This window comes from Helicoverpa zea, chromosome 9 (assembly GCF_022581195.2).
Source record: "Helicoverpa zea isolate HzStark_Cry1AcR chromosome 9, ilHelZeax1.1, whole genome shotgun sequence".
In the NCBI taxonomy this organism is placed as follows: domain Eukaryota; kingdom Metazoa; phylum Arthropoda; class Insecta; order Lepidoptera; family Noctuidae; genus Helicoverpa; species Helicoverpa zea.
In genome coordinates this window covers 10,526,905-10,541,462 of record NC_061460.1, presented here as the reverse complement: position 1 = coordinate 10,541,462, position 14,558 = coordinate 10,526,905, and the positions used below count along the sequence as shown (strand labels likewise).

The 14,558-nt window shown below is 37.3% G+C and overlaps 1 protein-coding gene across 2 annotated transcripts in view; it reads right to left on the bottom strand.

Annotated features, from left to right (window-relative positions):
• Nucleotides 1-144: 144 nt before the first annotated feature.
• LOC124633182 (zinc finger protein 853-like) overlaps nucleotides 145-14,558 on the bottom strand; it is a 40,744-nt gene continuing 26,330 nt past the window's right edge. For both annotated transcript variants that reach the window (XM_047168330.1, XM_047168331.1), the window contains 12 exons: nucleotides 12,533-12,671; nucleotides 10,538-10,655; nucleotides 10,024-10,131; nucleotides 9,293-9,379; nucleotides 7,318-7,415; nucleotides 6,840-6,983; nucleotides 6,166-6,255; nucleotides 5,654-5,804; nucleotides 5,064-5,292; nucleotides 4,147-4,313; nucleotides 3,695-3,840; nucleotides 145-3,306 (listed from right to left, as the gene is read on the bottom strand). In XM_047168330.1, coding sequence (XP_047024286.1) covers nucleotides 3,124-3,306; nucleotides 3,695-3,840; nucleotides 4,147-4,313; nucleotides 5,064-5,292; nucleotides 5,654-5,804; nucleotides 6,166-6,255; nucleotides 6,840-6,983; nucleotides 7,318-7,415; nucleotides 9,293-9,379; nucleotides 10,024-10,131; nucleotides 10,538-10,655; nucleotides 12,533-12,671 — 1,660 coding nt within the window. In that variant the 3' untranslated portion in view covers nucleotides 145-3,123. The remainder of the gene's footprint in view (nucleotides 3,307-3,694; nucleotides 3,841-4,146; nucleotides 4,314-5,063; nucleotides 5,293-5,653; nucleotides 5,805-6,165; nucleotides 6,256-6,839; nucleotides 6,984-7,317; nucleotides 7,416-9,292; nucleotides 9,380-10,023; nucleotides 10,132-10,537; nucleotides 10,656-12,532; nucleotides 12,672-14,558) is intronic.

Below are 14,558 nucleotides of genomic sequence, written 5' to 3'. Positions count from 1 at the left end.
CGAATGGATTAGGACCAGTATCAGAGATAAATTTTATAGTCGTTTCTAAATTCTTAACTTTTTTGACTAAGCGGCGCGCACTGCAGTAATCTAGGTACCTATGTACTGCTGGGAAGCCGAATAATATAAATAAAAACCCAAATATTTCAAAATCAGTGATTTTATTCTTTAATCTTATTTACTCTTACGGTGTCTTCTTAATAAATAAAGTTTCATACAAAAGTTTACACTTATAACTTCGGACAGAAGTTAACGGTCTATTCGCTTTGTCTTAATCTTATAATACTTGCAACTAATTTCAATAAAACCAAATAAAAAATACGCATCTAAATTGGTTAACTGCTAACGTTATCTTACATGATAACAGATATGAAGTAAAGTTTTCGACCGAAGTACGCACAATATGCCTAAAAAGTTACACAAAAATATTAAATAAGAATTTGAGATTTAGAACGACGAACGAACTAGACTACGCAACGTATATTAAATAGACTTATATCAACAAATGTACAAAAATACAATTTATTTTATTACAGAGTGAGGAAACAAGGAAACAATTAGAGTTGGACTATATGAATTCAATTACTCACTATCTAGCTACCAGAAATAGGGACTCTCCGTAATTAATAACTTTAACACCATGAAATATATGAAACAAAGGCATCTGGATGGCCAGAGACAACTTGCAGAACTTAATTAATGTTCATAGAGCACCTTGATCTCGCATAGCAGCGTTCTAAGCTAAGACATACAAAACATGCCACAGAGTAGTGATGCATTACAAAACTTAACACTAAGTACAAAAATATAATTGGAAAATAATTTACACCTACATTAAAGCTGACAAATATTAATATCGTGTGGTGGAAAAGCCTAAATTTAACATTTTATATTATGACTCGCGCAAATGTGTGATAAAATTTCGTATAAATTAAATGGGTATGAAAACAATATGAGTAGGTACGCCTTTTTTCTAGAATCTAAATAATTAATTCGAAAAAAAGTTCTACAAAACGATTTGATGAAACTGAACACAGGCTATGAAAGTTTGTCAACATTATAACATCGCAGTGAGAAAACAAACGACGCGATATAAAATCAAATAATCTCCACACACTTGCGATGCACTTCATCAGCTCAAGTCCGTTGGATTGCGTCACCGCGCTAGGATCAGTAAGCGATAGGCCGGCAGGTAAACATCGTCACTATACTATAAATCTCCTAAAATTATTCACAAACCAAAATAATAAATAATTTCCAAAAGGGACGGATCGTCGTGTACAGGAAGATAATGACTATTATATTATTTTTAAGCGAGTGTTATCCTAGCGCGCGCCAATCAACGGACAATAAATAAATATCACAATTCGATGGAAATAGAAAAAGTTTGTATACAAAATAAGCACATGAAAGTTAGTGAGAATGCACAGAAAGCGAATAATGGTATAAATATCACAGTGGAGATGATATCTACTATGATTCGAATTGTTTAAAATCAAAAAAGAGTCCATGTATTGAGCACATCAAATTACATATAATATTATCATTCTATGAAATCTTAATCAACTATGTGTGAAATAACCTTTTAGGATATGTTAATACGATGATCACTATGGAAACATTCGATGACCAGAATCTCAATTAATTTTGAAGTATCAAAAAGCGTCGCATTTCTACAAGCGTCAAAGTAAAGTTTGTGCAACGCTCGAAGTAAGAGATGTCATGTCATGGAATTTTAGTATCAAAACACAGATTTATACAATAACACTACGTGATATGTACATTATACAAACATTATGCTTCAAGCTTAATCACATTTCACTTTCAAACTTGATGGACTGATTTCGTGTTAACACTAATATCTCTTACAAACAATACATGCCTTCACATGATTATAATCTAATCTCTTCATAGAGCTCAATATACCGTGTTAATTTTTACAGACTCATACAAGGCCACAACTTCGTAGAGTAGGAAATAAGCGGGTATTTGATACGAAGAATTCGCAACTAGAATCATTCCGTGATCAAAATCACATAGAAAATTTATTTCAAGTCTAAAACGACTTAAAATAAGGTCACATTTGTGTTAATAAGAACATATTCGTATCAAATGTAGCGTTATTTCATTTTACATTTACTTTTTACAAACAATTTTGGGCCTACATTTCAAGTTAGTGTCGTACCCTGTTATAGTTAAGTAACTGACTTGTTCAAACAAGCAACAGTCATATTCGCCCTGGATCAATTTCAGTACATTGATTCTTCAATTTTGTAACAATTAGGTCAAAGCTAGTTTTGGATTCTGGCTAGAGAGATATGTTTTAACACCAGATTAATCTGTTTGGATTATGCGAGCTTAAAGGCCCATTATCACTGACAACATAAACGAACGTTTTTTTTAAACAATTGTTTAATTTGTAAATTGAACGTGAAAATTCATAGTAAACAGATGTTTACGTTGTCGGTGAACTGGGTCTAAGAGTCCGGCTCTAATCAGTTTTCAAGTCACGCAAAACCACGTCATTTTAATACAATTTTTTATGAATAATAAAAGCAGGCATATCCAAACAGATTTCAACGTGTATAGCCATCGTCTTATATTATTGTCATGACATTGCAATGACCCCAAGACTGGTAAAAGTTATGTGTCACTACATGACCCGGTCACGTCACTGTGTATGTACCTTATGATTTACAGTGGCTTTCTATAACCTATCACCTATCCATTGTTGTTTTGCGATTAGAGAAGTTTGACATTAGCTCCAATAGATAAGTTATGTCAAATCTGAATATATCAAACAATGGATAGGTTATAGAAATCCGTAGTTAGTGAAGTGCGGGTATAACAAATTTTCTTATAGAACGATAAAAATGATCAGTAACAAAACCAGTATTATTTTATCATCTCCCGATGGTCTTGACAAGAATATTGTCTTTTAGAGAGTATCATATTAACCGCACTACTACACTGTCTAGGTAAGTGTTCAAGTATTACACAGATATCATTAACTCTTTTGTCTGTTAGAGGGCGTCAAAATCCAGTATAAACCAGTTAAAGGACATAATGATACGCTATGGGTTGGGTGAGCAGTTGCAGCCCCGGCGCCTGCGTGATGTGACGTCACGAGTGCTGCGCCAACAACGCGTCCAGGGTGTTCTCTGCGTGTTGTTGCTGTTGTTGCTGCTGTTGTTGTTGTTGTTGTTGTTGTTGTTGTTGCTGTTGTTGGCTGGCGGCTAAGGATGATACCACGTGTTGCGGGATGTTGATTTGGACTGGCATTTGGGAGTTCGAACTTGTTGGTATCTGTTAGGAAAGTAAGTTTATCTATTAGTACTGCATATTTTGGTTTCGTGATTTACAAGCAGTAAATGGAATTTATTTGCAAGTAAAATCTACCCAGGTAATTTTTTTAAATACTGAATTTAATTTGTTTCCAAATAAATTCAATTTGCGGGTCTTATTTATTTATTTATTTACAAATTGTACACACATATAATAAAGAAAGATGACAGGTTAGAAAGAATTTACAAAGGTAATGCTTATTCTTAAAGAAATCTCTTCCAGCATACCTGCGAAAGGAAAAAGAGGTCTTATGGTGGTTCAATCGGAAGGATCGAGACGTGTGGGGAGAAACTGCCTTTATCCAACAGTGGGACAGTTAGGGCTACTTAAAAATAATGGTGGCACTTACATGTATAGTAATCTCGGGCATGATACTGTTGGTAGTGTTCGCTGCATTGGACGTGACGGCGGGCGCGTCGGCGGCGGCCTCGTCCCGCGCGCGCTTGCTCTCGTGAGAGCGGGTGTGCTTGCGCAGGTGGTCCTTGCGGTAGAAACCTGTGGGATTGGAGTACGTTGATAAGATTAATTAATCAATATTATATCGAGTGCATATAGTGCATTGCTGGGCAGTCCTACTTGAATTGTGTTCATCAATCAAACTACTCATCACTCATCAAGCGACTGCACCGAGAGTCTACTGAGTAGACTGTCATAGTATATGTCTGGACATAGGGAAGAAAATGTAAGGTGGAATTGATTACTTCAGGCAATTTATGCGCCTTAGATGTTATGCTTTGCCTAGATAGCTATATATTTTCGGTCTTAGGTTCATTTTATATTTATATATAGATAGATAGTTACCTTTCCCGCACTCGGTGCACATCTCTGTCTTGACGCCGGAGTGTATGACGGTGTGCAGGTTGAGGTGCTCGCGGCGCTTGAAGCCCTTGCGACAGACCCCGCACACGTAGGGCCGCTCGGGGTTGTGGCCCAGCTTGTGCCGCTCCAAGTGCTCCTTGCGCTTTAGGCTGACAACAGGAGAATATTATATTAATGCGTGTTGAAAAGGAAATTTCCAAAAACCACCAATAACTCTATAATAAAGCAAGCATAGGGGCTGAGTCACACCGAAATGGCAGCGGTCGCCAGCGGCTGCCGGCGACGCCAATCTACCAAGACTCTCTCGCGGCTCCGCGGGCGGCCGCGACCGCCTCAAGCAGTATCGCTTGATCTTTTAAGTATATAGTAAATTTGAAATCATTTCACACTGAAAGTGCTCGACGCATACCTGCCGGTTGCTGCCATTCCGGCGTGACTCGGCTCTATGTTCCTGATTAACTCGAAACCTGACTTTCAAAAATGTGTACACGTCGACGCGAGTCCACTGCTATGCATGTGTTCGAATACAAAGGTTGTAATTTGTTACTGTTTGCTAGAGAAGCCCATTGTAAACATTTGTATGCGTTACAGTTACACTATAGAATAACAATTAATTTCGCTTTAACAATACATACGTATAAAACCATGTTTATATTTGATTCTAAACAGAGTTATATCTTTAAAAATACCGAACCTGATGTAACTAACTGAATAAAAGAAAAAGTAAGCAAAGCTTATCCCAGAATTGGGTTAAGCTCGCCGTTGTACATAAACTGTCTTGATTCTTTGTATATATTTATGTTAAGTGTGCAATAAATAAGGTTTTGAAATAAGTATTATTTTTTGCACGACTCCTTTACCCACATACCAACAAAAAGAATACCCAAAAAACCACTCACCCAGCTCCACAAATCCCACATATAAACCGCCTCTCAATCTTGTGGGCAATCAAATGTATTTCGAGTTGCTCCTTCTCCGGGTAGGCCATCTGACACTCGGGGCAGCAGAAGATGGGCGAGCCGTCCAGCGCGGTGGCTATGACCACCTGTCCTGGCTTCGGCCGAGCTGGCTTCGGCGGCTTCTTCTTGTATTTCTTCTTCTTCTTGCCTAGTATTCTTATGGTTCCGTCTGTGGACAAGATTTTTTTTTTTTATAACAAGCTTTTATTAGGTCGACCTGTGTGACTAAGCATGTAATAGAATCTATGGTAACTAATCTAACCATCTCCCAATGTATGTAGTTCCGATGAACCCGGAAGATATGAACTGGAACTTCATGATGGAATGAATTGTCATAGCTGTGTTTGGACTTGCTAGAAGGATCTTGTAATGAACTTTGACCACCACTTTTTGCATTTACTAAGGCGTATTTTTTATAGGACCATCTGTCTAGATTTTGAGAGCGACTTTTTGCAGGACGCGTGCGTAACACTACTGCTATCAATTTTATTTGTCTCCCACAAAGGCCTTAAACTTAAATACCAACATACCTTCGCTGAGCACAGCCTCGGCGACCGGTTCTTCGGACTTGACCTGCGAGTCCATGTCGACTTCTATCTCCACCACGGGGTCAGACTTCTTGGCTTCCGCGGGGTTCAGTCGCAGGAACTGCTGCAGAGATACCGGGAGCGCTTGTGCTTGCTGGAAGTTATTAGGGCTTTTAGTAACATAATGTTAGTAGTAAGTTCGATTTCCACTTTTCTAAGTTATGTGTACTTTCTATATAGTGCATCCTTAGACACCAATAATTTTATACTGATAAAAACTTGAAGAAAATAATCTCAAACAAGCATGTTAGCATATTTACAGCATTTTTAGGGTCCAAATAATATTCCGTCTGATTTCCTGTCGAATTGATTGATTAATACAGCCAAACTAAAATAAATTAAACCAGAATAGCACCAAAATAATAATACCTTATATTGTTGTTTTGATGTCATTCTGTTATGTGTTTTGGTATACACTAAATAAAGTTCAAATATATAACAAATAGTAGTGGTACCTGTGGCGGCAAGGTGTTGAGGTACTTGACGAGGTCCTGCTGCGGACACATCTGCCACGTGTCGCCGCCCTCCGTGCCCTGCGAGCTCTCCTAACAACAACAACACAAGTTTCTAAGGGCGCTTTCAACTTATGCGTTTCTTGCGGCGGCGCCGGTACGTCGATCGCTCGACAACAGGACTGTTGCCGCACCGTGTTCTTTGTACGCACCGCTTCGGCACCGCAACCGGCCGTCATGAAACGCATTTTACACTTCACGGCAACTGCTTTTTTGAAGTCATTAGGTGCATTCTGCGTATTTTGTAGCAGTGTTATGTTTATACATTTTACTATAATAAAATCACTAAGCGTAGAGAGATCGTGGCTAAATGACAGCTACACGGGTCAATCGATCAAAAAGCTTAAGAGGCGCTTCACATGGTCGTTCCGAAGGCTTGCCAAATAAGTAGGTCCCGGCTGTCATTTGAACATCCTTGGCACTCGTTACTGGGTACCCCAGAAACCACTAAGTCTAACAACCAGTCTTAGAGGTGCCAATTTACCCTGGCAACTGGATTGCAAAGGTCAGATACAGGCAGTCGCTCCTTATAAAACACTCGTTCTCAGCATCCGGTTAGACTGGAAGTCAACCCCAACATAATTAGGAAAAGGCTAGGCAGATGATGATGTACTCACATCGTCATTAGTGGTCTCATCACACTCCTCTTTAATGATAATATCCATGGGTCCCGAGTTATTGTTGTCAGATGTCGTGTTGTTGTTCAACGGCTTGCTCTCAGGCGCGTTGATTATTATCTGGTTGTTCGGCGTTATGTACACCTGAAATATTGGGTTGGTTAAATATTTAATTGTGTAAGTTATATGGTTTTTTATTTTAATTAAGTTTTGTACACAGCTAGGAGATAATCTGAAGAACGGAATAAAAAAAATGTTATCGGTTGCTTATTTATATAAGAACTTTGGATTAATATCAAAAGAACGTGTAATTTAACGTTTGAAGTAATGGTGGATATCATAGAAAAAGAAAATGCTATTCGATTTTTCTATAAAAGTGAAGATACCATCTTTTCGGAAGGGTATATCAATCAACCAGCAGTTTATTAATTCAGATAAGTAAAATCCCTATAGATCAACAGTAAACAGTTGTGCATACCTGATGCATATTCTGTTGTATATGGTCCTTGTTGTCTTGTGTCTGCGAGGGTTGTACCAGCTGCATCTCCGGTGGTAACGCCGCCAATACTTGCAGACCTGATAGAAAAACTTCTTGTTTAGAAAATATGATTGATAGCACCTAATTGTGTATTTTGGAAGCGTGTTTATACCAAACGTAAGAATGTTTTTTTCTATCCCCGCCTATCAAATTCGTCCTTTTCTTCAGTTTGGATAAAAACAATTGGACTAATTATAGTTCGGCCATTCAGAGAATGCGTTCCTGACACGTCGCGATTGAACTGACGACGTAACTTTGCAATGGCGTTGCAGTTACGATAAAAATATTTTTGCTGGTTGTTTACCGTTTTAACAATTGAGGAGCATTAAAACAACATTATTATATCAATAATCAATGAATGTTATAATTCAGTCAGTTCAATCGCGACGTGTCAGGAACGCATTCTCTGAATGGCCGAACTATATTAATTATTTTGTTCAAATGCTGTATGCTTTGTTCAAATGTACGTTTGGCCTGAACACACCCGAATTAAAATATTAATTGAATTATTTATCTAGATGAATACCGACATGAAATAAGCGACGATTATCATGATAACTAACATGAGATGGAACATACAGTCAAACACATATAATTACTGAGCTACTCTACACTAACATGTATTTCTGTAATGTCAACTTTGATATTCCAGGATGAGGATACTTCAAAATGATATAGTACAGAAATTATGTGCTCAGTATGAAAACATCAAGTAAATGATCACAAGTGCAATAGTGTATTACAATCATGTGCACTAGTGTTTGTTAGTAGACATTACAGCATTTTCAGAGACATAAAACATCTTGAACATTTCTTTAATCAGGAATACGAACATTGATTCTGTTTATCTCTAAAAATGCTTTTACAATGGTTAAATAATTGCAAATCACCTGATCTCAGCCTGAATGTACCTGAATGTGTGGAAAAATTGCGTTTAGTTGTATATTCTATTTTCTTTATGGTCAAAGCTCCTTGAAGCTTTCTCCGTGAATTAATTTGATAAATAAATTGGTAATACACAGATGTCTTTTAGAGCAATTTATCAACAATGAATTGCATTGCGTACATGCATCAGTTTAGGATAAGGGGACTTAATATATACAACATGTAACGTAATTAACGCACACCCTCAAACACCCCAATTAGAATATTATGTTATAATCATAATACATACACTGAATTTTTAATTTAACATGTATATGCATTGTTATTTACTAAATTAGTTATACCAATTCTTGGAGAACTTTTTGGTCATACTGCTACGCACGCAAATATCGCGCCGCGCGCCGCTCGACTCGACACAACATAACGAAACTACGGAAAAAGCCGACAATACACGAAGTCTTATTACTTTGAGTTACGGTCTATTTGAATTTGTTTTGACTGTACAGGGTTAATATGACAATAATTTCCGTAGTTTTCATTATTTTTGGGATAAAAAATTACCTATATTAAAAATGATATAAATCGATTCAGTAAACGATTCTGAACCAACTAATTTCAGGATGTGCGTTAATTAAGTTACATGTTGTATAGGTAGGTACCTGGAAAATATACGGAATAAGGTACTTCAGTGCTACGAGTACTTCTGCCTACAACTTACAAAATAAAATAGCCGTCGGAAATGACTTGACGAGTCTGTACTGATGGCGTCCCGGCCGATTTTGGCCGCTGCGGCTGTTTTTATATAAGGCGATAAGCCAGCTGCGCAGAACATATTATAGTGCACTAAGAGCACCAGCATTTGCGCAGACACAGGTGCATTCTCTATTCCTTCACACTCATAGCCCGCGATGGGATCTGACACCATAATATTGTTCAACAAACAGTTCTTTTCATTGTCGCCAAGTTAATTCAACTACCTTATGACTAACTAAAAACTGAGGTTAAAGAAACAAGTATGATATGTCCTTACCGTCTCCCAAAGTGCCCTGTCCGACTAGCTGTATGCTCCCAGTTTCGTTCGTCTCTGGAGAGTAAGCGACTGTCAACACCGCACCACCTTCCGAGAAAAAAATATATTAAGAAACCGCTTATTTTCATAAGGTCATAATGATACTTTTAAAAGAGAATGTTGTAAGAGATGCGAGTTAATTTTAAATGGCAAACAGTGTGATGACGTTAATCCACCATAATATGGTATAATGAGCCATGTCGTAGCATAATGACGATAAGTTTCGTAACTCTAAATCTATGCTTGAGTCTATCTGTTCATATGTATTGCAATTTTATTACTTCCAGTATTAAATCAGTTGATTTAAATGTAACATGTTTCGTCCTATCAAACTATTATCATAAATACGAAAGTTTGTATGTAAGTATATCTTAAAAGCAAAAACATTGGAAGAATTTTGATGAATCTTGGCAATAATATAGCTTATGTATCAATAAACAAATAATACGGAAATATTAATATTTATGAAGCACCTTGTTTACACAACATGTTTGGCAGTCGTTCAGAAGCCAGTAAGTCTGACAACCAGTCATACCTTGGAGTACTGGGTTGCCCAGGTAACTGAGTGGAGAAGGTCAGATAGGCAGTCGCTCCTCGTAAGACACAGTTTCTCAGCTGTATCTGGTTAGACTGGAAGCCAATCCCAACATAGTTGAGAAAAGGCTAGGCAGATAATGGTAATGATAAAGTACCTTGTTGGAATCCCTGTATGGGTATTTGCATCTGGTACTTGGGTTGCTGCTGCGCTTGCAGTATATTGGGGTTGAGCACTTGGATCTGCACCGTCGGTTGTGGGTCACCTACAAACAGTAAAATAATGGATATTCATACATAGGTATCATACATAACTTTGCATTTTGCAGATATTGCATTTGATGAATATGATTTTTTCAATATATTTTGCTATACGTAATGAAGAAATGAAGGCTTATGGTTAAGACGCCTGCATCAAAAAAATACTATAAATGTAGGGTCAAACTTTGGCCAGTTCTAAGGTAGATTTTCTAATTTTCAGAAAACAGGACTTTTTTGAAGTTATTCATGTTCTTGTATCTTTCAGACATTTATATCTCTATCGCGTACACTCCGATCCCGTACTTTTTCTCGGTCTTGCAGACGTTTGGCTCTGATTGCACGCTCTTATGCGCGTCGATGGTCTCCGAGAGGGTCTGTGTGAATGGATACGCCGATGAGGTGCATACATACCAGGCTTGGCGCCGGGCAGCGCGATGGGCACGGAGATGAGCTGCGGCGCGGCCTGCAGCGCGCCGCCCTCCAGCGCGCGCATGTACTGCACGCCGCCCTCGCCCATCGCCACGCACACCTACAGACACACATAAAACGTCAATATTTTATTTATTTCTCTCCACAAAAGTAACAATTTCGTTTCATCATCATCCTCCGAGCCTTTTTCCCAACTATGTTGGGGTCGGCTTCTATTCTAACCGGATTCAGCTGAGTACCAGTGCTTTACAAGAAGCGACTGCCTATCTGACCTCCTCAACCCACTTACCCGGGCAAACCGATACCCCTTGGTTAGACTGGTGTCAGACTTACTGGCTTCTGACTACCCGTAACGAGTGCCAAGGATGTTCAATGACAGCCGGGACCTACAGTTTAACGTGCCATCCGTAACAATTTCGTTTACAAGGTTTAATATAGGTACCTATGCCAAGAATTTAATAATTCGATATTATATAACTTTGTGAGAGTTTAATGCCTGGTTTTAGTCAGTAAGGTCTAATACTCTCTCCTTGATAATTTCCTATCAAAAAGAAAACGGGATAGGTATATTAGTTTCAACAAGTAGAGACATTTTATGTTTATTGAAGTTATGTCATAGATGAATCAGGTATAATATGTTCACTTGTCAATTTAATACTTTAACTACCTGCTTTGTTGGCGATACTCTCGAGATATCCTATCATAATAAAATTATTCTCACCGTCAATCATACAATTATATCTGCCAACATATTTACAAGTTTAAGTACTGTGTTACATTCATTTGCTCGCTGTTATACCAACTGACTAACTATTGACCTATCCTAGCAGACCAACAACATAGTAGAACAATACTCGCCATACCATTTATAGTCATGAACTCAATGCTATACAATTTTCTAAGAAATTCTCAATCAGCACGCACTCTTGCTCCGTTTAAACAAGAATAAATTAGCTTCGAGAATTTGCGTGACATCATTCAAACGTCATTTCTGTTCTAAAATAAATCCGTTACTAGTACTTATTTATATTTATCTTCTAAAAATATTGCTAACATTGTAACAACAGTTAACTGTAAGACTATGTTAGAACATCATTTGTTCAAGTTTATGCAACAAATGAACGAATGTGTAGTTTCTAAATAACTTCTGTTTTGCTCGGTTCGGCTTTCACTAGTTGCGTAATAAAATTTATTCGCATCTCTTGAATTATAAATTCTATATTTTACATGTTCCATGTATGATGGAATATTGAAATCAACAGATACAATAATTATTTTAATAAAGTCATTAGAAACTTCAAATTAATTCCAAACTTTTACCCACGAAAGTTGGTACTCGAATATAGTCTTCATAAATTAGAAAATATATTTTACTAGCTTCTGTCAGCGGTTTCACCCGCATCCCGTAGGAACCACGGCACGAACCCGGATAAAAAGTAGCCTATAGCCTTCCTCGATAAATGGGCTATCTAACACTGAACTTCGAATTTCTCAAATCAGTCCAGTAGTTCTTGAGATTAGCGCGTTCAAACAAACAAATTCTTCAGCTTTATAATATTAGTATAGATCATCAACTGAAATGATCTTCACTATTTTCCATTTTTCAAAATGAAATTGTTTACTAGAAGAACATTTTATTTCCCTGAGGAATTTACATTCAATAATAAATATCGTAATATCCCTATCTGACGATATAAATAACAATTCGTATTTTATATAATCTATCTGTATTATTGTGATAAGATGTATCTTTGTTATTAATTCATCAGGTAGTTGACTTTTCTGAACACAGTTTGCCTTACAAGGGAATCGAACCTTGACTGACTTAGTCAGCTACAGTACTTGCGACCATATGAACACAATCTTTTTTTGCGATTATTATTATATTCCTACTAAGACCTTTTACAAACAAATATAATTGGACTCCTCTGCATCAAGGTGTTTCCCCAAGAATAGAATTCCAAAGAGGTTTATTACCTGTTGCATACCAGTTCCATTGTTGGCGACATTCTGTTGTAATTTGGCCACTGGCAGTTGGCCACCGGTGGTCACAAAATGTGTACCAGCAGCCCCCACCGCTGAGAATGTGGCAAAATTCATGTCGGCCTCCTCCTCACTGGAATGTAATGACAACTTAGTTTTAACTCCTTGGTAATACAGCCTTTTTATGTGTGCTCGGTATACTGTCTGTAGTTATGTTGTCTATGCTAGAGAGACTAGGATTATGCCTTGGCTTGCTATCTATTTGGATTGTGAAAAGAGTAGTTCAAAGTTAAGATAACCTTTGTTTATGAGTAATACACATTATAATATGTATAATAGAAATGAGAAGAATGAAGGAATGAATAAATAAATAATAACTATTTCTTAAGTCAGTGTTTCTTTTATTACATAAATACAGGGTTTTTGGGTTTTACATTTGCATTGTAAGTTAGTACACAGTTACTTTCTCTGTTGTAACAATGAATGGTAAAGCGGAACATGGGAATACCGATGACCTTGTTTTGGAGATATGTACATATTTTTTGCAATCAACAGACAATGTTTGAAAGTTTAAAGCATTAGTAAGTACCTAGGTACCTAGTTCTCTTGTATGAATACAGTTTTCTAAATAATTATATATTGATGAAATATTTTAGTACAGGTAGTCAACATAACATTTTAGCATTTGTAGCGGACTTGGCAAGAAGGATTCCCGAGTCAGTTGTTATTGAGCAGTGTTTTTATTTTATTGAGATGCAAGTCTAATTATTTAATGAGCTTAAATATGGGTAATAATAATTAGTTTCCTTGTACAGAATCAGATTTAATTTAATAGTACTGCAAAATACTTGAAATAGAGAGTGAGGGCAACATTTAAGAAAGTTGTTTGACTCCTTATTCGTTAATTAATGTCACAGCTCCTACAGTGAAAGTAGGAACTTTGTATAACATAAAACGGTTTTTGAATTGCAACTTATTTGCTTGCTTGATCATGATTAGGGTTGTCTAAAATGTTTATAATTATTTGCAGTTGTTATCGAACTTTTAAATTTCTAACGTATTTACAGTAAAGATATGTGAATAATTGCCCACCACACAGTTAAAACCAAATAAAATCATCCCCATACCAAGAGGCATCCTCTCTAGTGGGCATCTTCTGCATGTCGCACATTGTTGTTACCCTCCGCGCTTCGCCGCCGAAGCGGGAAAAAAATAAAAATAAAATTCACTGTCACACTTGAGTCACTATGGCAACGCGTATCCCCACGTCCCAAAGTCCCACCACCGCCGCCAGAGCGCACGGGACTACACTGGGACCTCGATGGTAGGGCACATACCTCTACCGACCACCAAACACGGCACTACACTAAAATTAATTCAGCCACGGTGAGAGGCGAAAGATGATCGCCAACTACTACTAATAAGAAAGTGGGTTAAAGAAAGTTTTTTATGCAGGCTCGATAGTCAACCGACGAGTTTGTTATACATACTGACAGACAATTGGTGTGTGTATGTATGCACATGTAGCTCTAGCGTGATGCTCACTTTCTCTTTGCTGTACTTTCACAAGACTGTGAGGTGTGGTTGTGGTTCAATAGCTGTGGGAAGCGAGCTGTTGGGTAATCATCTTGTTGCAGACTGAACCTATCCTACCACTTGCATGGACCCTATCATTAAGTTTAAAGTTTAAATTCGCAATTAGGCAAGTCATATTTTTGCCAACTTATGTATAAAACCATTCACTTTGTTAATTGTTATACCTTGAAACTTGAAAGTTAGTACCGATAACGGTTATTTTGGCAATAGAAAGTTTAAGGCTTATGTTTAACTGATCACCACATATAGTAACAAATAGCAGACAAATATAGTAAATGATCACCAAAATGAAACTCGCATTTTAATGTAAAACTATAACCAAAGTTTTAACACTTTGCTATCCTATTTAAGTGAAATTACTCCAAAATAAATCATGCGTAAGCCAAAAATAGTAAATGATCACCAAAATTAGACCACCATTTTA